The sequence below is a fragment of the Neopsephotus bourkii genome, unplaced genomic scaffold (genome assembly GCF_033783945.1).
Source record: "Neopsephotus bourkii isolate Nb327-2 ecotype Australia unplaced genomic scaffold, CSIRO-AGI_Nbou_v1 NB_1589, whole genome shotgun sequence".
Taxonomy (NCBI): domain Eukaryota; kingdom Metazoa; phylum Chordata; class Aves; order Psittaciformes; family Psittacidae; genus Neopsephotus; species Neopsephotus bourkii.
In genome coordinates this window covers 370,491-397,319 of record NW_026902065.1, presented here as the reverse complement: position 1 = coordinate 397,319, position 26,829 = coordinate 370,491, and the positions used below count along the sequence as shown (strand labels likewise).

The window sequence follows — 26,829 nt, the reverse complement described above, 5'->3', positions numbered from 1 at the left end:
ACCATAAAAAAGAACCTGAGGTTTGACACTCTCTGTCTAACCATCTTTGGACACAAGTGTCTTTGGGTATGGAACACTTTCAGGATTTACAGAGCAATTCTTACTTGTCTAATGAGCTGTTTCTTCTTCTCTTCATTCTGTTCATCACGTCCCTGGAGGTCCCGGTCAAATTGTGCCTTCATGGCCTGTTGGTTCACTTCTAGCCGCAGTTTGGCATCCTCTGTGGCCTGCAGTTCATCTTCCAGTTCTTCCAGCTGTGTCTTCATCTCCTCCACCTGCTGCTCCAGGGCTCGCTTAGCCTTCTCCAGCTCATGGACCTACAGCACAGTACAACATGTGAGGTTTCCTCAGAGAGAGTCACACAATTTCACCTATCCTAAGCGCAAAAAAGGCTAAGAACAACCATTCACATAAGGCAGAATACAAGAATGCTGCATGTGTCTCTTGTAGTAGGGCAGAGGTATCCCTCAAAGCCAGCTGCTCGCATACCTGCAAGCTGCCAGTCAAAATCACAACTACCACTAGTTCTGGTCATGCATGTGTGGTGGGGAAAAAGAAAAAAGCATTTGCTAGCCCAGTCCTGACCTACTGCAGACCTACATCTACTGCAGTCTCCTACTGCTGGAGACTTCTGGTGCTGACAGAATTCAATAAAATACTTTCTGGCCTCTAATTGATTTGTTTTTTGTTTTTTTTAATTTATTTTCCTTCCCGCTTATCATAACATTTTTTTTTGTTTTGAAATACTGGGTTTACTGTCCTCCATTACCTGGTTAATCTCTGTATTTTACAAATCAGACTCTTATCATATCTTCATTTCTGCCACAACAGTTAATTAACAGCAGTTCAGTTTCCCACTACCTCAGTTTTCAACCACTTTGGGTCATTTCCAGGTTCTTGCAATCCATCTTTCACACTTACTAATGCAATACAAACATTCACAAACTCACAATGTGTCCAGTATTCTTTACTACATTCATCTGTGTTAACACTAACATAAGCTTTTTGCAGTATTAAACAGTATCACCTGTGTGGTATTTCCTGGCCAGACATTTTAACTTCATACTTACACTTTTCCCAACATCATCCTTTGAACTCATCAGGTCTTCCATCTCTGCACGGAACTGCTTATTGATTCGTTCCAGCTCATCTTTCTGCTCTATGGCTTCTTCCAGGGCTCTGGCCAGGGAGAGGGCCTTAGTCTCCTTCTCACGGGCTTCTGCCTCAGCACGGTCCCGTTCTTCTGCATACTTGGCAGAGATGCTCTTCTCCTCTGCCAACAGCTACAAGAGCACAGTATCAGTATTCTGAGAAACTCATGACAATTTTCTAACAAGGTAAACATGCACCTTTCCATTAGTGTCCTAGTAGTACTCTGCCACAGAAAGCAGGAACCAGCTTCCAAGAATGAAGTATGCTATCCCACCTTTTGTAACTGTGCTGACCCCAAATGAACAAACTTTCAATTCCCTAGGCCTCAAACCAAGTATTTCCAGCTCTCTCTCAATGATCTTCAAACAACGCTTTAAATTTGATCTTGGTCTTGATATAAATGCTATGCCTTTGGGAAAGAAGTATCACTAAGCTTCCTCTGCAAGCACCAGAATGAATTTAATTCTATGAAAGCTTATTTCTCCACTCTATATGCTATGCCTTAGTTTGGAAATAAATATGCATTCTCCAAGCAGCATTGCTTAGGTGTTCTTAAAGCAGAGCTGTTCAATAAGATGCACCTACTGAATGAATGCCCAGTGACTGAAGTCATACCTGGTCAAACTTCTTCTGCTTCTTCTCCAGGTTGGAAACGATCTGCCGTTGATGATCCAGGTCCACAGCAAGGTCATCCAGCTCCTGCTGCAGGCGGGTCTTTGTTTTTTCCAGCTTGTCATACGCAGCTGTTTTCTCTTCATAACGCTGGCTCAAGCCCTCCAAGTCCTTCTGCAGCTTCTTCCTGGCTTCCTCTGCTGACTCAAGGCAGCCCAGACCATCATCCATCTTCTTCTTTGCATCTATTGCCTGGAAGCCGGAAAAGATCTCACATGAAGCCATACCACAGACAACGCTGTATGTAGTTTACTGGCATCAGAAGTTGAGCCTGCTCAGTTTTGAAGGTCCCAATCCCCCCTCAACTAATAGCTGACTGAATTCCTGAAGGAATTGTCAGATACAAATCTACAAGTAGTTCATATGATTATCATCAGAGACCTCTTCATTTCCTCTCTTGCCCAAATCACCAGGATCACCTTTTCCCAGGAAAGGTTCTGCTACTTAAAGCTGATTCTCCATTTAGATTTTACTACCCTATAGAAGGATTGCACTTAAGCTTTCTTTCAAAAGTCATTGGTTTATAGGATGCAGACTCTGTACCTGTTGCTGAAGCACAGCAATCTGTTTCTCCAGGTTTCTCTTCGCTTCCTCTTCTTCTTCCAGTTGCTCTTTGAAACTGTTCTTCTCATCCTCCATTTGCTTCAGCTTAGTGCTGAGGCTCAGTTTTAGGCGAGTCTCCTCCTGCAGCAGCTCCTATGAAGCAAACACCCCAGTGGAATTCAGCACCGCTCCTTGGCCTTAAAGGCTCACAACACTCACCCACTCTCTCCAGAATGAGTACTTTTGCAGTTGATTTTAAGTATGCAAATTATTTCACAGATAACACAACCAGAGACAGAATTTAAGTAATTGTCTTCCAGCAAGTCCATGCAGAAACAAAATACTCTGAATGGTCCTATTCCCTCATACACTCTAATAATTAAAGTATATTACTTCGCCTCACAAGCCACCCACAGTCTCTTCTGGAGTCTTTTGAGCACACAAACCATTAAACCCTTCCCAGACTGTATTCTGCTACATGGCTTTCTCATATTCAGGTATCAAAGAAAAGGACAACAGGCTAAAATGATATAGCAGGCTAAAACCAACCTTAATAGATTTGTGGTCATTTACCTACTTCAGGCACCAGCATCATCTTACTTTTGCAAATTGTAAGACATCTGGATGCACTACACAGAGATGCCTTGGTTTCCAAAGCTCTCACCTGTGTATCCTGAAGCTGTGATTCCAAAGCAGAGAAGTCCTTAGCTAATTTGGCTGATTTGCTGTCAGACTGGTTCAAGAGACCTGTGACATTGTCCAACTCGACCTGAAGGAGAGATCAGGTATCACTTAGTGAATACATCTGCAAAAACAAAGCCAGGAACAAGTGCGCAGCTACAGGACCCAGAAATGAAAACTCAGGCACCTCTTAACAGTAAGGCATGCATATATTCTCTCAGGGAAATGAATGCATCGTTTCCAGACTCCCAGGAATGGAGTGTGAGAAGCTGAAAAAAAGATTTTTACATGGGATCCCTTCTGTAGCAAAAACCTTCTGGTTCTGGGTGGTTTGGGCTTTTTAAGGCCTACATAAGACTTTAGACAGCCTGGCAAGGATTTTAAAAGCTTTCATTAAACTAACTCCCTCTTTTATACTATCTGCTTCAGGACTATATCTACAGTCTCAAAATTACATTTGCACGTTCTAAAAGATAGCGCACTCACCAGCAATGCTCAACTTTTAATAACAGCCCTCCAAAAATGAGAAGGCAGAAGACAATGCTCTGTGTGACTCAAAGCGGTTTGCTGTTCACTTGAAGACAGGAGGAGAAACCCTAAATTTCCACATCAGCCTTGAGCCACACCTCATCACCATCAACTGCATTACAAAACTTCAAGAAGCTGTCTTCCAAATGAGTTACACAATTGCTGGTCTGTTTATGTCGGTCTACTTCCACAAGCAGCTGAATGTTTGCACAACTGCAAACTGTACTGTACAAACCACTGCATGCTCAAGGGAATGAGCATGCTGATACTTTAAGGCGTACAAAACTCAAATGGCAACTAGTTACTTCAGCTTCTCAGAGCTGGTAAGCAACATCAAGCCAAAAGTCCTGCCCTGGCAATGAGTTAAATAGCTTGCATAGCCCCAGGAAGCAAACTATGGATTTGCTTTTTGTAGGAACTTTATCCTCAGCAGGAACAAGATTTTTTTGAACTAGGTGTGGGGAGGCACAACCCTACAGTGCTTTCAGTCTAACCCTGGGCTCTATCAGAAGCTACAGAAAACCCATGCCACTCACCTGCAATTTGTTAACCCTCTCAACCAGTTCAGTCTTCACTCTTTCACCTTCCGTGAATTTCACCTGGAGTTCTTGGAGCTGAGCATCTACTTTTTTCCGCTTGTGCTCAGCATCCCCTTTGCCCTGCAGAAGGGCCTTCACCTCATTGGCCAGTTCAGTCCTCTCACTTTCCAGAGCCTGTTTTGCTTTTTCCAGATTTGCTTTCACCTGGAGAGGGAAAAAACACAGCGAAACCTCTCAGACTTCAGATATGGCAGGATCCTTCCACCAACTACTTTTTCCTCTCCCCCCGCAACAAGCAAACTAATGTTTCATGTTCAGCAGCTAAGTTGTAGGCTCTTACTCAGAAAAAACAGATTAAGCAGCCTGTCCCTGATATGCAGGAGACAATCTACCAGCAGAGAAGACAACACAGGAGATAGTTTTCCATTATCAGGTTCCAAATTAAGGCTGTGAAAGTCAACAAGCGCAAGCTGGGAAAAGAACATCTTGGTTAAGCAGTATAACATGCCTGATTGGAACAAAGAATGAATGCAACTATTCAAAACAGCTTCATAGTGAAAAATAATCTACCAAGGGAAGAAGAGCAGATGTATCAGATGCCTAGTATCACAAACACTTTATGTTCTTCTGCAGCTTTAAGACATGGTCATAGAGCAGCTGTCCTTTCAGGGAAATTGACTGCTTTGGCCTCGTGTTTTCTATTCCACATACCCGTTTGGTTTGTTCTAACTGCTCTGCCAGCTCTTCAATAGCTTGTGAATGTTTCTGCCTCATCTCTTGGATTTGAGCCTCATGTGTCTTTGCCTCATCTTCAAGGGTCTTCTTCAAAACCGTTACTTCTTGTTCTCTCTTTGACCTACAAAATTCACAAATTCCATTAGTGAGGAAATCAAACAGAAGTGTATATCCACCAAAAGCATGTCTAATGCAGAAAAATGCCAACGTCTGTTTAGCCCTACAAGCTACAAAGACACTTTTCAAAGTTAGAGCTTAGCAATGCACTGTTCCTAAGCAGAAGCTGGCAGCATTACTTTCAGCCTAAGCAGTAATAGCCTGAAAGAATGAATGCTTCAGGTCTATCACTAACACTGTAGTTATGGAGCAAATTAACATTCTTACATCAGGTGAGGTAAATGCAGCTTTGAGTACAGCTTGCACACTACCTCCTTCTATGGCCACTGAGGCTGCTAACCAGACTACTCCAATAAAGGTAAAGACTTGCTTTGGTAACAGACTGGATGCTCCAGCATTTATTAAAATAGTCAAAAATAAAGACAACAGCTACATCGTGGAGTTACCTGAGCTCTTGCTGAGCAGCTGTAGAATCTAGAGTGTCTTCTAGCTCTGTTTTCAATGCTTCCAGCTCTTCTCCCAGATCCCGCTTCTGTTTTTCAGCTTTGTTCCTGAATGCTCTCTCTGACTCCAGATCTTCCTGCAGCTCAGTGATCTGGGATTCAAGTTCCCTGATCTTTTTCAGGGCCATGTTCTTCTGAGCTGCCTCTTCTTCCACCCTGTGTTCAACATAGTGTTCTGATCAGAGCCAGATTTAAACAGTAGGTAAATTAAAATCAACTAGCCTATCAAGAATAATAAATAAAGAAAGCTGCCACAGGCCAGCTCTACAATATTACATTCAAACTTCGATGCATGTGTCACTACAGATTCTATTTCCCAATATCTGAGACAGCACAATCACCACCTTAAAGAAGGGGACACAGAGAGAGAACAGAAGAAAGCAGAAGGGAAAGCACTGTTTTGCACTGGAAACTGGACACTTTACTGAACAGATGAATATAGCAACTACCAGTGAGAGAGTCTGTTGTCACTACTTTAACCCCCTCTAAAATCTTACAGCTCCAATGAAATATTAAATTCATAGCCATGCTCTGCACAGAGAATGTGGCAGTGAGCAGCAGCCAAAGAACTCTGATGCTGAAAACATGGATCCTGACAGTCCACAGGCTGAAATGCAACTACCACAGATTCTATGTAGTCCCTATTCCAAAGGGAGACAAGACAAGAAATACTTCCCAACTTGGTGCACCCTGAACCCTGCAGATCAGGCTCTCACCTAGCTAAGGCTGCCTGCAGCTCCTCTTCTTTCTTGGCCAGCTGCATTTTGAGTTCTGCAATCTGAGCCTGCAGCTCAGCAATCTGGTCATGCAGATCACTGGAGTCCCCTTCAAGCTTTCGACGAGTCTTTTCCAATTCTTGCCTTTGCTTTTCCTCACGTCGCAGACGTTCTGAAGAAGGTGGGGACACATTAAGTTATACAGACGATACATACCCAAAGAAATGTTGTATGAGCAGAGAAAATAAAGCTATTTAATCAATAATTTCTTTCCTAATAATACAACTTTCCCGACTATAGCTAGAGTGCATGCCTACACATGCAACTGCCCCCATATTCTGCCCTCAAAACATACCTGCATGACTTCCCTTCCCCTCGTCTTACAGCCAAACCCTCTTGCCCTCTTTTTCTATACTAAACAATGCCAGGGCAATGCTAGTCTCTCCGAACATCCACACCACACAGGCATAAGCACTCATTAAGTGACACTGACCACAGGGTCTGCTCTCCCTTTACAGAAACTAAGCAGGCTGGCTCCTGCTGTGTTAACCTGGGCAGTCTCCAGATGAAGTACCTCTAGCTTCGACTCTGAAAAGCTCGTGCAAACAGGATATCAGAAACAGCACTAACCCTGACAGATTGATGCTGCTGCTGGAAGTAGAAACGTGGTTACACTTCCACAGCAGGAAAAGAAAGAGAACCAGCCTCTCTTCTCCATTGGCCTGCTGCTTTAGAGAGGATTTTTATTTAGATCAAGGGCTCAGCTGACTAGGCACATAACCTTCATCCAGTCACCGAACAGCTCCACCAAACCAATCAATAGCATACACACGATAGAGTAACTTTTAACCCCTCAGAACCTGGGGAGGACTAAAACTCCAGAAATCAAAATCAAGTTCAACAAATTTTAACAAGAAACCACCTAAAATTAAGAAGTAAACAGGCAAGTTCTGTGCAGAATCTGCCTTAAAACAAACAAACAAAAAACACCCACACACAAAAAAGCCCTGAACAAAACCAAAATCACCTTCAAGGTCTGTGATCATGGCCTCATGTTTATTCTTGAGTTTGGCTAAGCTCTTAGACTTCTCCTCTTCCTCTGTCAGGTTTGTTGTAAATTCAGACATCCTGTCTTCCAATAGTTTCTTTTCCTGCAGAATAGAGAAGGCAGTATCAAAGCAGTTGCTGGAATTACAGGACATTTTTCCACAACTGACTGTGCTTAAATAGGTCAGTGTCATGAGTGCCTACTGCTCCTGTAAGGAACTTGGAACAAAAGAAATCCTTTCAGGACTACAGATAGTATTCAAATCAATGGCTACTTAAAGATTTGTATTTGTAGCCTTTTCAAATCTGAAAGGGAAGTCTAATCATGGAATAACTTGATATTGTTTGGCATAATGATGTATCAGAAAACTTTTGTTAGCAGATCATTATTCAGTCAAGGCTATTTAAATATCATACCCTACTGACATGTAAAAAATACAGGCAGGCAGTTAATTTCAGGTCACAGTTGTCATAGACATGACTGAAATCATTTGTTTCCCCACAATGTAAGAAAGGTCAGCCTTTGGTGGGTAGCTTCAGAAGAAACACCCACGCGTCTTCAGCCTGTGTAAGAAGCTGCAGGAATCTTACCTTAGCCAATTTGAGATTCTGATCTTCCAGAACCATCACATCTTCTTCCAGTTTCTTCAATTTGGCCTCTGTGGTCACTTTTTCCAGCTGCAACTTCTGCCTTGCACTTTCCTCTTCTTCAAGCTGTTCCTCCAGTTCCTTCACAACACCCACAGAAAAGCAAGGCATCTGTCAGTGCTATTTATCAACCTATGTAATAGCACAGTAGCAATCCTAGAACTTAGAAGTTTTCTTTACCCTTCCCCTAGGTATTAAGGTACCTCAAGGTACTTTCCAGAATTAACATCTGTTGTGGCTTGATGCAACATACCCTGTCCTAAAAACCAACTTTTCTAGCAGAACAAACAATACCATTTTGCAAAGAAGAATGCACCATTCTAAAACACCTTGCTTAAGCTTACTTGTCTATTTGACAAGCGGCCACCATCTTCAAGAATGGAAAAGCTCATTCCAGGTGACTGGCTGAATGCCTCAGCCTCAGGACCAGAATCACTACGTTCTATTCCACAGGTAGATTTTTCTATGCTTTATTTTTTATTCTCTCTCACCTGCTTCCCTCCAAGCTGAGAGAACAGAACAGCTCTGACCCTTACTATACTCTTTACTGACAAGAGTCAGTATTCCTAAGGCATTACCTGGATATTCTGTTGCATTTTCTTCTTTTCAGCCTGCAGATGTTGACACCGTTCTTCCTCTTCCTCCACTCTTGCTTCCAGGTCATGACATATCTCCTCCAGTTCTTGTTTCTTGGCTGTCAGGCGGGCTCTTATCTCCTCAGCTTCAGCACAGAGTTCAGTTTCTGCTTGCAACTGTTCCTGCAGCTGCATCTTCTCTGCCATTAGCTACATTAGACACAAAGCCAGAAATGAGACAAGCTCCAATTTACCAAAGCACTTAGCAATCTGTGTTATGCGCTCCTGTGTTCCACAGTTAGTCTTAATCGTTGCAGCAGTCTCCTGCTGCTAATCAAAACCTAAATATCAAAACACAGTTCGTTTGTTTTCCTTTACAAAGGAGCACACTGCAACCACGTATTATATCAGCCTTAATAATTTTCTCAAGACCATATCCATTTGAAAAAAGGAGATTGTCTAGTTTTCCCCTGCAAAAGTAACGCAAATAATTATCAGCCCAGAACAACAATCCTGCTGCCACCTTCTGTGTTCCAAATGAAAAGGATTCCAGTAATAGTGATTGAATTCAACTAGCTTGCTATAATACCCAGCCAAAGAAGACTTAACATAATGGCTATAGAAGGGCAATAAGTGGTCACTACACAAAATGACCTGCTAGAGAAACTAAGCTGGAAAGAAGGGCAAAGGAAATTGAACAAGATGGCAGCCAAGTCACATATTTCAACAACCAGGAATCCTACAGCTTGTCCATCAGACCAATAAAGCAAGGGGTGCTCTCAAGAAGTTGGCCAGGTAGAGGAGAATAACTTTTACACATAAGATTTGAAAACTCACCTGGGCCTGGAAGGTCTCCATCTCACTCAGTCTATTTTCTGCAGCCAGCTGCTTCTCCTTGACTTTTATTAGTTCTTCTTCCTTGGCCATCATCTCCTCTTCCTGTCTGCTTACTTGCAGAAGGGGCTTCACCTGAAAGGGAAACCAAAGGAATGAGACATGTATAAGGAACAAGGAAAACATGAAGAAACACTCTTGTACTTGATAAGCACTGAATAAAACTTATGTAGAAAGTGTTATATACCCTGCCAATAACACAGTTTCTGCCCGCCCAACTTTTTCTTCAGGATGGGATGCATCAGAAAAGGATTAGGGCAATTCCAGGTCTTCAGGAGCTAAGTAGTAATAGCAGGAGAATAAAAAAGTTGCCATAGAGTGGGGAAATTCACAGGTGGGTCAATGTCACCTATCTGCACTTCTCTAAGGCCTTTGACATGATCCCCCACAACATCCTTCTCCCTAAATTGGAGAGATATGAATTTAATAGATGGACTGTTCAGTGGATGAGGAATTGGCTGGATAGTCGCATCCAGAGGGTAGTGGTCAACAAATCAATGTCCAGATATAAACGGGTGCAAGTGGTGTTACCCTACACGTCATTTCATAGGAAAGAGAAAAGTTTAAACTCTGCTCTCAACTCTCATATAGCTGCAAAGTCTTATGTCTAAAAAGCAAGAAATCCCATACGTTTAGAAAAAAGACCATCTGTTCATGTGTTCATTGTCTTTATAAAGGTAGATTATGTACAAGCCTAACAGCAAGATCAGACCTCAATGCTTTTCTTTTGCTTTTACAGTGGAGAAACAGATGGCAAGCCATCCCTGTATTATCAGTTTTTGTCTAGCTAAACTGACTAGCCATGTAGTAAGCGACTTTTTGAAGTGCCATACTGCCAAAGCAAGTGATCCTCTTACTCTTCTTAAGTATAAAGCATCAAAAGATGACTTCTGCTTTTCCACAACATTATGTGGATATAGTCTTGAATTTGGTTTATGCAGATATACTACATAGCTATAAAATATGCTATGATATTCTCTGCCTAAATAAATCAAGGTGTAGTTGCAAGCCAGCCCAACTGCAGAAAAGTGTTTTTTTGGTTCTCTGGTTCAACCCAAGAAGCTGAAACTGAAACCAAACTGTCACAATTGAAAAGGGAAAAATGTTACCTTGGTGAACAACCTCCACCACTGCCAGTTCCGCAGCTTCAAATAGGCAGCACAGTTTCTCTGAAGCACTTTCATGGCTGTCAACTGCTGCTGGCGCTTGGCAAAGGCTCTGCAAAGCAAGCGGAGGTCAGACAAAGGAACTCACAGCAGCATGCAACTCTCTCCATCAAGCCCTTTCTTAGATGCTTCTACTTTTTTACTTTAGAAGGCTCCCTCCTAAAAAAAAGGAGCAAGACTTCCAGTGAACTTGCTCTATCAATTTTTTTTCTGCTCTGTTATGAGCAATTATCCTTTCCTTTATCCAATTTCCTATTTAATAAAGTTTTTCCCTAATGTCTAATCTGAAAAGCCTCACTATTTTAACTTCAAAAAAGGGAGATGTGAAACAGAGGTGTGTTCTGCCAATCTGGCAGACACTACTTTTGTTTTTAGAACTGAATCATTTGCAGTCCTACTTAGTATCTTAAGAGAAATCCTACACCTCCTGGATCAGTACTGTACCAATACCTTTTCATTTTCACATTTGCAGTTTGCAGCACTGTCAAAAATTTTGCCTGCTGCATAGTATTCCTGTAGAGAGGAATAAACTTTACTGCTCTGGTTGTATGTGGGATAGCAACACATGGAGTTTCTTGCAGGTGCCGGAAGTCCACCATTACAGAGATCAGAAAGCCCTAAAACACCATCATCTCTAATATACAAGAAATAAATCATGTCAACAAAGAATATAATTTCTAGACAGATTCTTTTGAAGAAACACTCATAATCGAGTGGGAGAAATATATATGTTTCTATGTGTACTTTATGTACACGTTTATAAACATGTATATATGCTCTTTACAAAATATGATCCTTACTTTCTCGCCAAGTAGCCTCTGCAGCATGCTTGGAAGCCAATAATGACATCTGTGATCTTCAGGTCTCTCTCTTCTTCCAGATGAGCAAGGACTCCAGCTCTGAAGAACACTTTACTCTGTCCAATTCGGTAGAGGTTGGAATCCAGCTCCAATGCTTTGATCTAAAGTGAGAGAGGGAAGAATTCATGTACTGCAAAGACTGCTTCACATGAAACATGACAAAACATACTTCTGTCTCATGGCTTTAAAATATCATAGAATCATAGAATAGTTAGGGTTGGAAAGGACCTTAAGATCATCAAGTTCCAACCCTACAATAAGCACTCAGGCCAGCCAAAGTTACTAGTTTCCAATACAGTTCTGCCCCAATTAGAGGAGTTGGATCTCAGCGAAGCACAGCATGAAATGGAGGTAACCAGAGAGAAAACAACAGAAAGCACTGTTTAATACAACAGCACATCAAGTATTCAGAACTATAAGGATGCTGTGAGGAACATATGCCTAGTCCAAAGAGCCCTTTCCTTTCTGGAAGGAAACACACATGTTGATCCTTCCTATTTATTTCTTCCCAGTCCTAATCTTTATCAGAAAAAGGCACTCCAACTGACTTCCTCATCCTTTAAAGGATTTGCTGTCAACACTTAAACTAGTGTAAGGGCAATAAGGTACACCCCTTTAAGACAGAAAAAAGGGGATCAATTACAGCCAAATTCAATTCAATCTCCCCTAGTCTTCAAGCTACAGAGCCAAAACTTTCCCTCAGAAGCAGGCAATTCTGAATAAACTAACTGGAGCCTTCACTGAAAGCATTTGTCATCAGCAGACCATTACCAAAAGTTTGTTGAAGCTCATACTTTAACCATGTGCTACAGATAACATTAATGCTTCTGCACATTTTGATTCCATGAATACTGCTGGCAACTCAAAGTGTATGCATCTGTGGAAAGATCCTCTTTGCCTAGGACTACTGAATTCCATGCTAGCCAAAAGCATCCATCTGTGAAGCCAAGAGAAAGGTTTTTGCACCCTCAGACCAAATGTTTAACTTCAGAATTTTGGTCTGCGACTATAAGATGCATTTTTAACATGCACAGCTCAGATTTCCAAACCGCACCCCAAAATATATTCAAGTAGAGTTTCTGGGGTGTCTTACCATCAGCACGCAAGCTTGCTTTCCATCCATGAATCCTTTTGGAATTGCATTTGGAGTTAGGATTTCATATCTGAGAAGGAGAAAGCATTAGACTAGTCACACAAGTATATCTGAAAACAACAACAAACAAAACCTAAAAAGCAGTAAAACATTCCTATGCCACTTTGAATTTGACAATTTACAGTTTTATTAGAAGAAAAAAAAATAATGTATCTCTAGACAACAGAGTACAAAGCAGCAGTCTTGGATGGGCTCCCTCTGTGCTCACCTTAACTACATGCTTACTAGAGGGTCAAAGGTGGTTTTGGAACGCTTTGTGCCAGGAAATACACCAATGGTCAGATGTGTTGCTTTTAAAAAGAGTGGCAATCCTGCCGCAATAAAATACTTCAATTTTTGCAATTTTCAAAGGTAAAGACTGCTTCAGATTCTTTCCTAGGCCTTACCTTTGCCTGAATTCCTGGAACACAACTCTGTTGGGGAAACCTTGACGACAAATACGGATTCCCTCCAGCACTCCATTACAGCGAAGCTGGTCAAGGACCAAGTGGGGATCTAGTTTTCCAGCCTGGTGATGAAAAGGCATATTTTATTAATACCACGAAGCTTGTACAAAAGGGGTTTATCCCTTGCCTCCTCCTCGGTTTTTGTAAAGCAGCCAGTTCTCCCTTTTCCAGTTAGAAGTATTTGAAAGCTTTTATGCCAGCTTAAACAGAACCAAAAGATCAGTCTCCAAGATTCTGGGAAGTATACAGTTATTTAAGATGACCTTAAAGAGAGATTTTGAGGAAACAAGACTTTTTCTAACTGTTTTTGAAAACCTGACAAAAGACAGCAAACCCAGCTACACACCCCAGGAAGTTACTGTTGAAACTGTTTTTACCTTTTTCTCATGGTTGGGGATAATACAGCGGACGAAGTTAGGGTTGGTGTTCCTCAAGGTAGCCATCAGTTTAGCCAGTTGTTCCTTATAGAGCTGTCCCACTGTTCGGAACATACCCTTCCTGGTTTTAAAGGCCCCTGGCAGTGCTGTATCTGACATACCAGCTACCTGGTCCAGCCCAACAATACGGTCAACTAAAGAGAGCACAAGAGGGAGCATTAAAATCCTGCCACAAACAAAAAAAGCTTTGGAACACACATCGAACATCTGGGTAGAACAGGAAGAATGACAGGAACTGCAGGATCCTTTTTGCTTCATCTCTACACAGATGTTGACTCCTGTACAGATTTGTGCAGGGATAGGAGCAGGAAGGAAAAAAAAAAGCAACAGCTCACTACAGGAAGTATGATGGAGTCAAACTTACTCCCAGAGATATTCTACTGATGCTCTGGATGGCAGCTCTGGAAGAGCAATCTAGGAGTGAGTTTCAAATGCTTCTTCTTGCTCAGGTTACAATGAAAAATAACAAACCAAGAGTTCTAGCTGTTGGCCCAGCAGAGTCTGTTAACTAGAGTCTACAGCTAGTTAACTCTGACCCAGAAGAGGCCACAGTTAGATAAAAAGCCCAGCTTCACTCTTGCATTACAGGCAGAGCTGCCATGACCGGTGATCAGAAGAAGCAAGTCTACTTGTAAACTGAGCAAACACAGTAAAAGGCAAGACACAAACCAAACCTCAAGATACCACTGTATGAGTTATTTTCGGAGTACAAGTATTCTATGACAGAGACATATACAATATCACTAGGAGAAAGTCAGAACTCCCTGCCCCAACAGTTTCTCCACTATGCCACAGTGACATCCAATCACTGATGAAGCTATCACCTTGATGGTTGGACTCCACAGATCTTTTCAATAGAAGCCAATTAAATCTGAGAGTAGCAGGGGCAAGAAGAAACTAAATCATTACTTTTTCACATTGCTCTTCTACATGGAGGTAAAGATACACCCAACCAACCAAAGCCAACTGCAGCACTGCAAGTTTTCACACTCCCAGTCATCTTTATTAAGGGTTTTCAAGCTACTGCTTCACTTTATCTTTAGTGGTTGGCTGATGCCTAAACTCAGGCTCCCAATCCTCACTTCAGAAAATATATCAACTTGTGCTCAACTGGCTTCTGATTAAAAAAAAAACAAACTGCTAAGAGAAACCCCTACAAAAGAAGAAGGAAGAAAGGATGCTCTGATTTATAGCTAATATCATAGAATCATGTATCAGTTTAGAACTGCTCAGTTCTAGAGTACCTGTTAGAATAGGGTGAAGGTTGTCCTACCAGAAAAAGGTTATGTTACTAGGTGACATCATAGGGAAATCCACAGAAGAGTGTCCCAGATTACAGCTGGAACAATCCTCTTAAAAATCTTGAGCCCTGCAGTCTACATCAAGATAGCAAAGAGGGCAGCCACTTGCAACAGAAGATTCAGGTAAGAACAATAAATGAGAACTTATAAGCTGTGGTTCAGCTGACATTTCAAGTCCAAAAGGAGCCGCATAAAGCAAAGGCCTTGTTAGGCACAACTTGCTGACAGCCATTTTTCATGCAGTACAAGTTCCTTTGCCAAACAAAGTTTGCTGATAGTTTAAACTATCAGCAGCCGAAGTCAAATCCCAATACTAGAATAATGTTAAACTGGATTTCAGTTTAAACCTAGTCACAGAAATCATCCTTCCAAATCTTGCAAGAAATACAGCCTTCCTAGCTCTGCATTCAAACAGCTGACAGGGATTTGCTTTTAGCTGTTAGAGCAACCTTCAGCACCTGAGCATGTCCATATTTTATTTGTATCCACTTGCAACGTGAGTTTTACCTTTGTTTTAAAGTCTGTGAGGAACTACTAGCACAAAGCGGAGGAAATGAACATGAAAGACAAGCAGGTATGACAGAGGGACAAAGAGAAGTTAACGGAAGCATTTCTTGCATGGCTCTAGGATGCATTACACATGACATAACAGCTGGGTTTCTCAGTCACCTGGTTCTAGATGAAGAATAGGAAAGTGTTGATAGAAATAGGCTCTCTGAACGTTCTGCATCTCTGCAACAGACAGAGACGTCAAAGAAAACCTACCACAGAAAGTGACAGCAACAGTAAGACTCAAAAGCAGATAAACTCAGAGAAGATAAAAGTAAAATACTGAACAGCACTGCGGAAAGAATACACTAGCTGCAGGACTGAAAACATAGATTCAATCTCAGATCTTGCATTTGACTGTTGCAACTACGCAAGCTGCTGGGACATAATGGTATATTCATATTTTATCCTGGCATTCTTGGTTTCGAGAAATAATTGCTATATATGCAGCAAGCTAGCATAAGTTGATGCAGAGAACCTTTAATGAGATACCATGATCTAAGCAAAGGATGTTCCAGATGATGCTCATCTTGGTGGCTTAGTCTTCAGGAAAAAAGCAACACAGATCATCACAGACTTTTGATGATCAAACAAACTCTCCCACATAAAACAAGAGAAAAACCCCAACAAGATTAAGTTTAATTACATACCATCTTTCCACAGCTCAGACACAAACTTATCCGATGACTGGTGGAGAAGAGTAGCAATGTTATCATTCAGTGGATCCATGTTCTTCATCAGCCATTCATCTGCTTTATAATCCACCTGGAGAAGATAAATATGTCAAGAAACTGGGGGGTGGGGGGGATTTTCTGCAGCTCAAGATGCGCTGAGGTCCTGCAAAGTCTATAAAAGTAGCACTGAGGTTGCACAATCGACAACAGATCACCTGATCATTCTTGGATTTGCTATCCAAGCAAGCATACCTACAAATTTCAAACCCTAACAAACAGCTGCATGTTCTGTTTTGTCAGTAAAGAGATTTGCAATGCTAGTTTGCTCCACCCAGAGTGTGACACAAGAAGCAAACTGCATCATCATTTTTGGTGATGAAGTCTGATGCAAGGCTTCTGAAAAGTACTGCCAATCTCACCAAGCCACAGAGAGCAAATTTAAACTGGTGTCAGTTTGACATTATCAACTATTCACATATAACTTGCAGACAAGCCCCCTATGGCACTTTAAGGTCCACAACAAATGGAACAACTTTGTTAAATCTTCCACTGGTTTCCCCTAGGCAGATGTTTTGGTAAGCAGCCATTCCTAAGTGGTGGTTATGCATTAGGAAATATAGCAGACATTTAGATGTTCACATTTTAGCTCTGAATTCTTTACCTTGCCAGCATAATGTATGATACAGAAGTCAGCTTTGTCTTTCAACTGTTTTGGCTTCTGAAATTTGGGGTGGGTGCCTTGTTCTTGTACAACTTTTTCCACAAAGCTTTTGTCTGTTGCTTTTGGGAACCAGCACTCTTCATCCAGCAGGGCCAGGATACCAGGAGGCCCAGCCTTAAAGAAGGGAAACATCAAAACATTATTAAATACATGACTATTCCAATGATTAATTACATTTAGATGACTAGAGGAAATAAAATGATACCTAAGCCCCCATTACATTCAACTGTTGTTTGGTACCAGCTCTACACTAATAAACTGTTAATAATTCTTCAAAATCCTCATCTAAATTTTGCACATTTTATGAGAATGTCGCTTCCACGACATTTGTCTAGGCTGGTTTACATGGAAAAAAACCTTTTTAATAGAAGGAACAGTATCACACTGTTCGCCAGATATTAAGGTGTCTAATGCAGAAGACTGTCAAAGAACATTTCCCAAACTAGTACTTACATCTATTATGAAATTCATAGTTTTCCGAGTTTCATTAGGGCAGAACGAAAGCAAGAGATAGTCACAGCTTCCCATCACACTTATAGTTAAGTAAGAAAGATGTACACAAATGAAGACGATTTTGCGAGAGGAAAATTGGCTCACTAAATATATTTTCATCCCATATTACCTACAGAACTGATACTAACAGATTTATTGGTGACACACTTCAAGGCAAAGAGGAATCTGTTCACTTCCACTTCTAAGCACACCACAATATCAGTAGAGGATTACAAAAGCTAGAAAGCTAGTTTCCAGTCTACAGGTAGAGGTTATGTCCTCAATGGCAAAATCAGTGCAGCCATTTCCTGCTGCTTGATGGCAGAACAACAAGCTTACCGGCTTCTCTATGAGGTCAATGCAGGGCTGCAGATCCAGGCCAAAGTCAATGAAATTCCACTCTATGCCCTCCCTCTGGTACTCCTCTTGCTCCAGAATGAACATGGTGTGGTTAAAGAGCTGCTGCAACTTTTCATTGGTGTAGTTAATGCACAACTGCTCAAAGGAGTTCAGCTGATGAAGAAAAAGGTAGAAAGATGTTTGAACAGTTGCTTTTGAAGACACACCTACTATTCTCTTAGCAGGAAAAATCACACCTATAGTTCAGGAACTTAAGCTAGCGTTCTCTGTGGGGTGGACAGCCCAATGTCAATAAACCCATTTGCTTATGAACTGCCTTTCCAGTCATGTGCTCCTGCATCACTGCTGCAATCCCTAGGGAAGTTCATGAGCTCTGTTCCTCAGACTTTGCAAAGAATGTTTTGTTACAAACAGCAGAAGAATCACTGCAGCTACTTCACTTGGGAACAGAAAAGACTCCGGTTTTCTCACAAACTCAGAGCTGGCAAGCCCTCTTCATAGGAAGAGGAAGCAGCAGAAGCCTGAAGAGAAATTCCTAAAAGCATGTGGACTGGAAAGTCCCTTTTTAATCCTCATATGTAAAATCAGATGAAGGAAAATGAGGGGAATTTTTTATCTTCAAATTTCTTCAAACTGTAAGGACAAGGTTACTAAATGACAGCGCATCTTCATGTCAGATCACACTAAATATAATGCAGCTGCTAAAGAGAGTGGTCCACTTCTTTCATGTTTCAGTAATTCCTATAAATGTATTTCCATTCCCCTCCTTTTCATGAGATCCAGCAACTATGAAACCAACCATGATCAGAGGGGGAATGAAAAGAATAAAGTTATCAATGAATTTGAAAACTAAGGCATAGAAAAGTTGGTTTTCTTTTTTAAATTGGTCCAATTCATTTTGCAGCTGCACATGAGCTAGATCCAGTGTAACAGGTTGATAGGAGCTGCCTAGCTGCGATAATGACAGGACAGTTCTTTTCTGATGGCAGCTTGTTGTTGCTTCAGACTAAGTGTAATGCAAAGGCACATTCTGAGGTGTTTCATAGACATGATTTTCCTAACAGTTCACTGCCACCTATAGGGGGAGCTCCCACTTCCCCTCTTTTCCATCTCTCCTTCAACTTTCCCTTCAGCTCTTCCTCACCTATATTTATCTTGCATCAGTTTTTATGCTCAGAGTCCCCTTTGCAGACTGATTCAACTATAAAACACCCTAAGAAGCATTTTTCACAGAGGTAAAGAGGCGATTAGTACAAGTGGTTGCAGCCAGGAGCGGAACAGGAGAGAAGGAGCAAGTTCACTCCTTTTCTGGATCAGGGAGTTGCTGTTAAACCCATTTTGCTGTATGTGAAACCACACTCTGATCCTCGATTTTCAGGCTTCTTTGCAGAAAGGAGCATATATAGGTCAGAATTTATGCTGGATCTGATTTGGTATATACCCTGCCTTTGCCTTTCCCAAAACTCATCAGCAGGAAGAAGAAACCATTTCTAACAATTTTTAATGACGGCAACAGGTTTCAGTGGGTCACCCCTTACATGTTTTAGGACAGACTAATATGACATAAAATTTTAAGTTCAGTGATGATCCAGTGATGACATTTTAAAGGACTTCTTCTGTAGGTTAGCAAACTTTTAAGCTGTGAGCTATAAAGAATCGAGAACACCTGGAACTGTGAAATTAAAGTACTTCTAATACACATACCAAAAAGGATGTAAACACCAGAATACACAGTAATGAGGTAATGTTTTTTGCAGAATACATAAAATACTATAGAATGAGCACTTATTAACTTATCTGACAGTTCACTTTGCAGAGATTTCTAGGAACAGAATTGGAATATATACCGTATCCAAAACCAAACTCTTCCAGTTTTAAAGTCATTTCCTTCAGCAGTCTTTGCTCCAATGGTAAACTGTACCAAGTACAAGCACCTGACATCTCCTTACCTCGAAGATCTCAAAGCCAGCAATGTCAAGGATTCCAATGAAGGATGCACCCTGGCGCTTGGTTTTATCCAATGCCTTGTTGATCCGCATAACCAGCCACCGGAACATACGTTCATAAGTGGCTTTAGCCAGCGCTTCAATGGCAAAGTCAGCCTAAACAGAAAAAAGTCAAAAATCAGGAGTTATACTATATATCCAAAGAAAGGCGCAAGTTACACTGTTTTGGCACCTAATGGCCCAGCAGTAGGCCGATATTTTCTCTCCATCAAACTCACTGAAAAAGCTTAACTTCAGATGTTATTCCCAATGTAAAGCTGATGGCACACTGACAACCCATAAAGAAGAGCGAAGAATTTGTCTTACTTAGTGTGCAAAAGCCAAATTTCAGGACCCTGCCTGTTGGAGAAACCAATGCCTGGCATTCAAGAAAGAAAACTTATGACCATTCACCTCCAAAAGCTATAGTAACACAGCATGTTTAATAGGCCCAAAGAAAAGCATTTAAATTCTTTTGTAACTTGGGATTTCTGAAGCCAAATCCCTCCCTCTCACGCCAATACCCTTTCTGTAGTAAGAAATTAAGTACCAAAATTGAAAAGCAGCATGGAAAAGCAGTCTGTGATTATTTCCAGACTTTGTGCTCTTCCTAACCCCTTCCATGTTATGTGGACACATTTATTTACATTGGGAATAAGAGTATGCTCATAAAGAAGCCATGCAGTGAGTAAACACAGGGGCTTTCCTCCGTTCTGGAAGCCACTAGCTCCCAGGTCAGGTTTCATTTTTAGCACAACCTGATTTAAGAGTGTTACAAAACTTACAGTCAATTTGAAGGGTGAGCAGCAAATTCTTCCACCCTGGTAGCTGACCTACTCAGAAGTGCCATACAGAATGTACAATACAGAAGTGGTGCTTTCTGTATTACAGCAATTTGAAAATGTCACCTTTGCATACAGCACTGAAGGAACACTCCCTTGGGACAGCCAGATTTCTATCTTCATACAAATAAAGTGAGCAAATACTAGAAACAATATGTTTGCTACATTATTCAAGTGTGGTAGCCATACATTGCGGTCATAAAGATGGTTATTAAAAGCTACAGAAACCTGTAATATACTTGTTAGCTTTGTAGTGGCAAGATTAAAGACTAAAGTACACGTTCACTTTTAGAGCATGCATACCTGCTCTTTGGTCTGAGCTTTCTGGACATAATCTCGCCCAACTTTGATGCGAGGAGTCAGGATACCTCTAGTGAAATCCGTCACATTGATACCCAAAAGGTGAGACACTTTCTGAGCAGCTAAAGATGGTCAAAGGAAACAACAAAAAGATGAATATTCTTTCCTTTTTCTCACAGAAAGCAAGAGAAAAACATCCCTGCAACTGCCTTCCCAACAGCTTTTAAACACCCTCCACCCCAAAAAAAGTTACATGAAGAACAGGCTGATGGGACAGAAAAAAAAGGTATCTTCAAAAAAACCCAAACCCTTGCAACCTATACTACAGGTTGAGTTTCTCCTGAAGCCACGAGAGTAAATTTGAAATGATACTCTCATACCATTAAGTCATAACACAGAAGCTTTACAAAGTTCATAGCCTGTAATCAATTTATAAGCTATGCCAAGTAATAGATTTCTTAAGCTAGCAGTTCTGTCTTCATGTACTGATTAGTCTTTGAGGCAACTGTGTATTTCATATTCAAGGTCCAAAACCAAACCGGTTTACTCTCCTCCCCAAAATGCCACTTAGAGCATATTTTCCACAATGATAGCCAAAAATATAAAAAAGGGTATATTAGCAGCCTCTTATATTTCTGCAGTATGTCTATAATGAAGGTGTAAGAGTTAAGTCTTCCTTCTATTATGTGAAACATGGTACTATTTACACATGAAACAATAGACAGTGCAATTAAAATATGTACACATACTTTACACCCACCACAAAACTATCCCTTTTACTCTTACAGCTACAAGTCTAACTACCAAGTCAGCAAAGAACATTCCTTAAAGTCTGATAATATAGGTTTGTAGGAGCAATTACTCCTAGATTGGCTAAACACACACACACACACACGCACACTACATATTCCAATAAAGTAATCCTTTTCATCTGGTCATCACAAGTACTTCCTGCCTAGCTCTTTCACAAGAACAGTGCCACATTATTGCCCATGGGTGGCTGCAAACACACGCCTGGCAAAACAGTGTGCACTCGTGTGAAGGAGCATGGCAGCTCCTTTAACAAATAATTCAGAGAGAAGCAGGACTCCAGCATTCCCTACATACTGCAATACATTCTCTTACTTGCAATAACTTCCTGTAGGGGGGTTTCTGCATTTTTCTTTGTGGATGGAGAAGAGATTGGTTACCTGTGTTGTCTGGCATGGAGGCTTGGTCTGTATTACGCTCCTTCTTAAAGACTATGTTGCCAAGTTGAAGAACACCAGAGATAACCTTCAGCAGACCTTTTAAAATAATAATAATAGCTTAGTGGAAGACATTACCAAAAGCCCTGATATGACCCACTCGTTTTTCCTGGCATGATTAAGAGGCCCTTCTCAACATCCCAAAGCTTGTTCTGGGTAAAAGCATCAGAGGAATTACCTTATATGACTCTCATGCAGGACACAGGACACACCCTATCTACCCTATGCAAGACTACACAGCTATTTTCAACATCACTATAGCAAAGTGAGAGACAAGATTGAGCATAATATGCCGTCTTCCAACATCTAAATTTTTTGATAAAACATTTATTCTCTGATAAGGCTCCAAATTCACTCAATGAATTCAATACTCAATTTTCCTCAATGACTACTGTTAAACACAGGAAAGAGACAGCTAAGAGTATAATCAGTTAAGAGGAGGAGGATTTTACTCTTTGAACCCTGTATCGCTTTCATCTCCCTAACCAAGGTCCATAGTCCATACAGACATACATTAGAACATATGAAGAGCAGCAGGATGTGGGCAGAAGTGACTGTACCGTAACTATTACTAATTCCCTGATGAATCACCCCACCTATTGCTAATGATATATTCATAGTCTTCAAATGGTACATGTTACAAAAGCATCATCAGATGCTAGGAGAGGAAAGGCATTTTTCAATACCATAGCATCAATTCAGTTTTCACCACGTATTAATCAAAACCTATTGCATAACAGCTTTTAGTTGCTTTGAGCAAAGCAAACTGCCAGTCACTTGCAAAGGGGATCTTGTACCATAGATGTTTTTTCAACCCCTAATTTCTACCTGTTTGTGCTGGTTTTGGCTGAGATAGTTAATTTTCTTCACAGTAGCTACTATGGGGCCATGTTTGGGATTTGTGCTGAAAACAGTGTTGGGAATACACTGGGAATACAGCGAGATGTTTTAGTCAACTGCTGAGTAGCGCTCACATAAGAGTCCAGGCCTTTTCTGCTTCTCACAACACTCCAACAGTGAGTAGGTTGGGGGTGCACAAGCAGCTGGGAGGGACACAGAAGGGACAGCTGACACCAACTGAGCAAAGGGATATTCCATGGCTTCATACTCAGCATATAAATATGGGTGAAGTAGGAAGGGAGATGTTTGGAGTGATGGCATTTGTTTTCCGAAGTGACTGTTATGTGTGATGAAGCCCTGCTGTCCTGGAGACGACTGAACACCTGCCTGCCCACGGGCAATAGTGACCAAATTCCTTGTGTGCACAGCTTTTGCTTTATTTATTGTCTTCATCTCAAGCCAGGAGGTTTTTCACTTTTATTCTTCTGATTCTCTCCCCCACCAGGAGGGAGTGAGTGGCTGTGTGGTGCTTAGTTGCCATCTGGAGTTAAATCAGGACCCTGTTACAGAAACATTTGCTCTAAACGAATACCCCTTTGACAGCAGAGCAAACAAAGGCTCCATATATGCTACCTCAGGACTCACAGAAAAGAAAAATGTAAGTTGCTAGTGGCATGTTATGAAAGTCACTGGTTTGACGGCTGAATCTGAAGTCCTGGCACTTAATTTGACATTGACTCTTAAACGAGGATAGTTAGTGCTTAGACTTCACATCAAAACTAAGTAAGCCTACCATCCAGCCAGCTACTGTACATATTATTCTTCTAAGCCTATAAAGAACATCAGAGAACTTTACACTTTGAACATCAAGTGCAAAACACGGAAGTTATCTTTTCTGCAGTGGCTGGAACCAATAGATCACCTATGTGACAGCAAAAACATGCCCTAGAGCATACATTAAAAACCCAACTCAAAAAAACAGAGCATAGCAGGACATCCTGACAATAAATTAAGTCTGCCAATTCTTTCATTTGGTCTTGGCAAATTTCTCTTCACCTCCATACAGCAGTTTCAGTCTCAGATGATTCAAGGTACCAGGAAGTGTATTAAAATGTAGATAATGACAGCGTGGATTTATAGCACGTTGGACTGTGAAAAGCAATAGTTAAGGCAAAGGCACATATTTCCTACAGCAACAAGAGCTGCAGCCTCCAGCAGAGGAGGTGGTGACCTCAAACCACCACAAATGCTTGCTTCAGTGTAGAGAAAAACCCAGTACTAGTTCAAAAAGACTTTCTATATATATATATGTATATATATATATATAACTATATATTTTGCAGAACACTAGTTCCCAACCAGTGAAGCGGATCATGAATGAGGTGGCACAGAGCTCTGGTGAATACATATCACTGCACTTTATGCTGGCTGCATTTGATTCTAGCTTCACTGCCATGGTACTGTGCTCCCAGAACCAGATAATATTAATTTCTGATCAGCAGTTCAGTGTTAAGCTGGAAAGAAAAGCAGTATGACCAGGCCATTCTCAAAGTACTAATCCAGCAGTGGCTGGATTAGATACTTTAGAGCCACTGCTTAGGGACAGGGGAGCACACAAGCTGTGCATTGCACAAGAGAATGAGGGGTTTCTTTTATCTTGGATGTGCTATTCTTAAACTGTTATACAGCCCTCAGACTGCGAACTAAAACAGCAAGCAGAAGCATGTTTTCATTAGCTGCCTGACTTCTAATGTTAACTGTATAAACTGAAACTGTGCTGGCAGATCCAGAGGTGGGTCACTACAAAGCCACTAAGTTTATTACTTGCACATTGTTCACTGGGGCGAGCTGGTGTGGTGTGTGGAAACAGACATCAGACAAAACAAAACCAACAGAAAAACCCCAAACAAAGAACCCCAGAATACAAAAGGTCCAAAGATATAATCTGCTCACTCTTTCGCTTCCTCCCATTTTCAAGCCCTTCAGAGGTTTCATACCTATCTGCTCCTCATCCGGGATGCCCATGATCTTCATTGCCTCCATGGTCTCTTGAAACATGTCTTTGTCTTGCTGACCCGGGATCGTAACATGCCCATTGGAAAGGAAGCGGTATTTGTTGTAAGGCTCCAGCAGCAGATCAGCTTAGGAAAGAATTGAGAAAGAAGTTACCATAGTATTTGGTTTTTATTTTTCCTTTTTTTAATGGAGAACAAGCTACCACTGAGATCACATTTCTGATTTGCATATGCTAGCAGCTGCTGGTTGAATGTGGGATCAAGCCCAATTTAACTGCGTGTGGAACGTTCAATGTATTTTAGACAAAACTGAAGATTTTCTGCCTTTTTTCTTTCTAGCTCCTCCTCTGGACTACTTCTCCAAAGGAGTGTCAATCATCATTACACCCTAATGCTATAAGAAGCAGGGATTAATTTGAAAGTAAATTTGCCTTTCATTTCAGACACCTCATTTGTTTCAAGTCAGGTGGAAATTTATACATAGCTCTTAAACAGTAGCAAATACAAGAAAAATCCTCACCTATCCTTCCTCCAAATCAATTTGCATCTCTTGAACAACATGGATCCCAATTACTAGGCTGAGGTATTAAAGTTACATGTGCTAGGAACCTAGACTTCCAAAGCTGCTTAGGTACTGGCAGCTTTGCTCCATTCAGTTAAATGCTGCGCACATCAGAGTAGGACCATTCCTGCACTAGAAGGTTTACATCATGCAAGACGAGACTAAACACAGGACAGTGATTTAGATAAGGAAGGGCGTAGAGTCGTTGCTGGCAAGGAGACAAGTGCAGGAAGGAACCAGAGAAGCAAGTTTTCAGGAACTGGGAAGTGCAAGGGGAGGGCAGCGGGATATACAAGTGTATGGAAGAAGTGGAGGAGGGGTGACAGTATCTAAAAGGTAGAGCCACTAAACTATGAAGGAACAGATCCTAGCCTACAGGAGTTTTGGACTTGTCATTGTGATGAGGGAACCCCATAGCCACAATGAAATTATACTTACTCTTCAAATGTTCCCCTGCCCCAGACAGCAGGTAGTAAAAGATGTGGAAGGTTCTCTCCTCTTTGGCTTGACGAATTGCACGTGACTTCTCCAGCAGATCTTCAGAGAGTCAAGGCATATGTCAGGATATACAGATCACTTCCTATTCTATGGCAGGATAAAAAAAGCCTTGTACTACCTGCTGTTCCTCTCATAACAATTAACAGGGGTATTGATTTAGCAATCACTAGCAGTCAATAACCTACTGAGGTTCTGGTCTCAGTTCTGCCAGCCTCTGAACAATGGCTATGATAAAAGACTTAACTGATTAGCAACCAGAAAAACAGTGGTCATTTGTCCCTTCTTGCCTTGGACAGAAGTAAGAATGGCTTAATAAAAGCTATTAATCTTATCACAGTTTATGCTTCCATTTCAACTTCCTAAGATTAGAATGGTGGAAAAGGTCACAAAGAAACAAGAGACTACAACAGTAATCTTGCTAGCATAAATTTAAGTGCTTCCAACAACTTTCCCGACCTGACTACAGAAAGCCAGCTGTGAAGAGATTGCTAGGTACCATTACTGCCACCTCTACAGCCTTTAACTTCCCCTTTTAAGAGGTTGCAGAAAGGATACAGGTCTCAATATTGGCTCCAACAATGTAACCGTTGACATCAAAGTTGATTCTGATGAACTTGCCCTAAGAGGAAGATAATAATATTAAAATTAGTATTAATTCTATCTGGTAACAGCAGAAAACAGCAAAAGTAAACCTTCTCTTCTTAACCCAGGAGAAGAAATTCAGAACTGGTCAGGCAGGTTTTCAGCAAAACATCGGATCAGCCAATAGGCAATGCCTGACAATCGCAAAAGCAGTTTAACAAACAAGACACCAAACACTTTCAGACATACCTGACGTTCAGACACCCTACAGTTCTAATTCATTATGCTTCAGTGTAACCAGGGTCCCTTCAGTTTCATGTGCTATATGGTCTAGATACTTTTACCTCCCTCAATGTTAGCTTCAACCGTTTTCATTAGGTACCAGCTCTAGCTCACTCATCTGCCTCTCAGAGGCTGCCCACTGCTCTCCAGACCCAAAAAAAAGAAAA

At 41.2% G+C, this 26,829-nt stretch overlaps 1 protein-coding gene across 1 annotated transcript in view; it reads right to left on the bottom strand.

Moving 5' to 3' along the window:
* MYH9 (myosin heavy chain 9) overlaps positions 1-26,829 on the bottom strand; it is a 54,118-nt gene that overhangs the window by 6,000 nt on the left and 21,289 nt on the right. The window contains exons 6-32 of the mRNA XM_061371764.1: positions 26,354-26,417; positions 25,739-25,837; positions 24,721-24,864; positions 21,827-21,922; positions 20,640-20,758; positions 19,459-19,611; positions 17,489-17,662; positions 16,598-16,771; positions 15,913-16,027; positions 13,353-13,546; positions 12,916-13,037; positions 12,470-12,539; positions 11,317-11,477; positions 10,460-10,568; positions 9,294-9,425; positions 8,460-8,666; positions 7,825-7,962; positions 7,214-7,337; positions 6,187-6,358; positions 5,414-5,626; positions 4,827-4,971; positions 4,113-4,319; positions 3,032-3,136; positions 2,368-2,520; positions 1,768-2,016; positions 1,071-1,283; positions 105-317 (exon numbers count right to left, since the gene is read on the bottom strand). Of these exons, the coding sequence (XP_061227748.1) occupies positions 105-317; positions 1,071-1,283; positions 1,768-2,016; positions 2,368-2,520; positions 3,032-3,136; positions 4,113-4,319; positions 4,827-4,971; positions 5,414-5,626; positions 6,187-6,358; positions 7,214-7,337; positions 7,825-7,962; positions 8,460-8,666; positions 9,294-9,425; positions 10,460-10,568; positions 11,317-11,477; positions 12,470-12,539; positions 12,916-13,037; positions 13,353-13,546; positions 15,913-16,027; positions 16,598-16,771; positions 17,489-17,662; positions 19,459-19,611; positions 20,640-20,758; positions 21,827-21,922; positions 24,721-24,864; positions 25,739-25,837; positions 26,354-26,417 (4,065 nt within the window). The remainder of the gene's footprint in view (positions 1-104; positions 318-1,070; positions 1,284-1,767; positions 2,017-2,367; positions 2,521-3,031; positions 3,137-4,112; positions 4,320-4,826; positions 4,972-5,413; positions 5,627-6,186; positions 6,359-7,213; positions 7,338-7,824; positions 7,963-8,459; positions 8,667-9,293; positions 9,426-10,459; positions 10,569-11,316; positions 11,478-12,469; positions 12,540-12,915; positions 13,038-13,352; positions 13,547-15,912; positions 16,028-16,597; positions 16,772-17,488; positions 17,663-19,458; positions 19,612-20,639; positions 20,759-21,826; positions 21,923-24,720; positions 24,865-25,738; positions 25,838-26,353; positions 26,418-26,829) is intronic.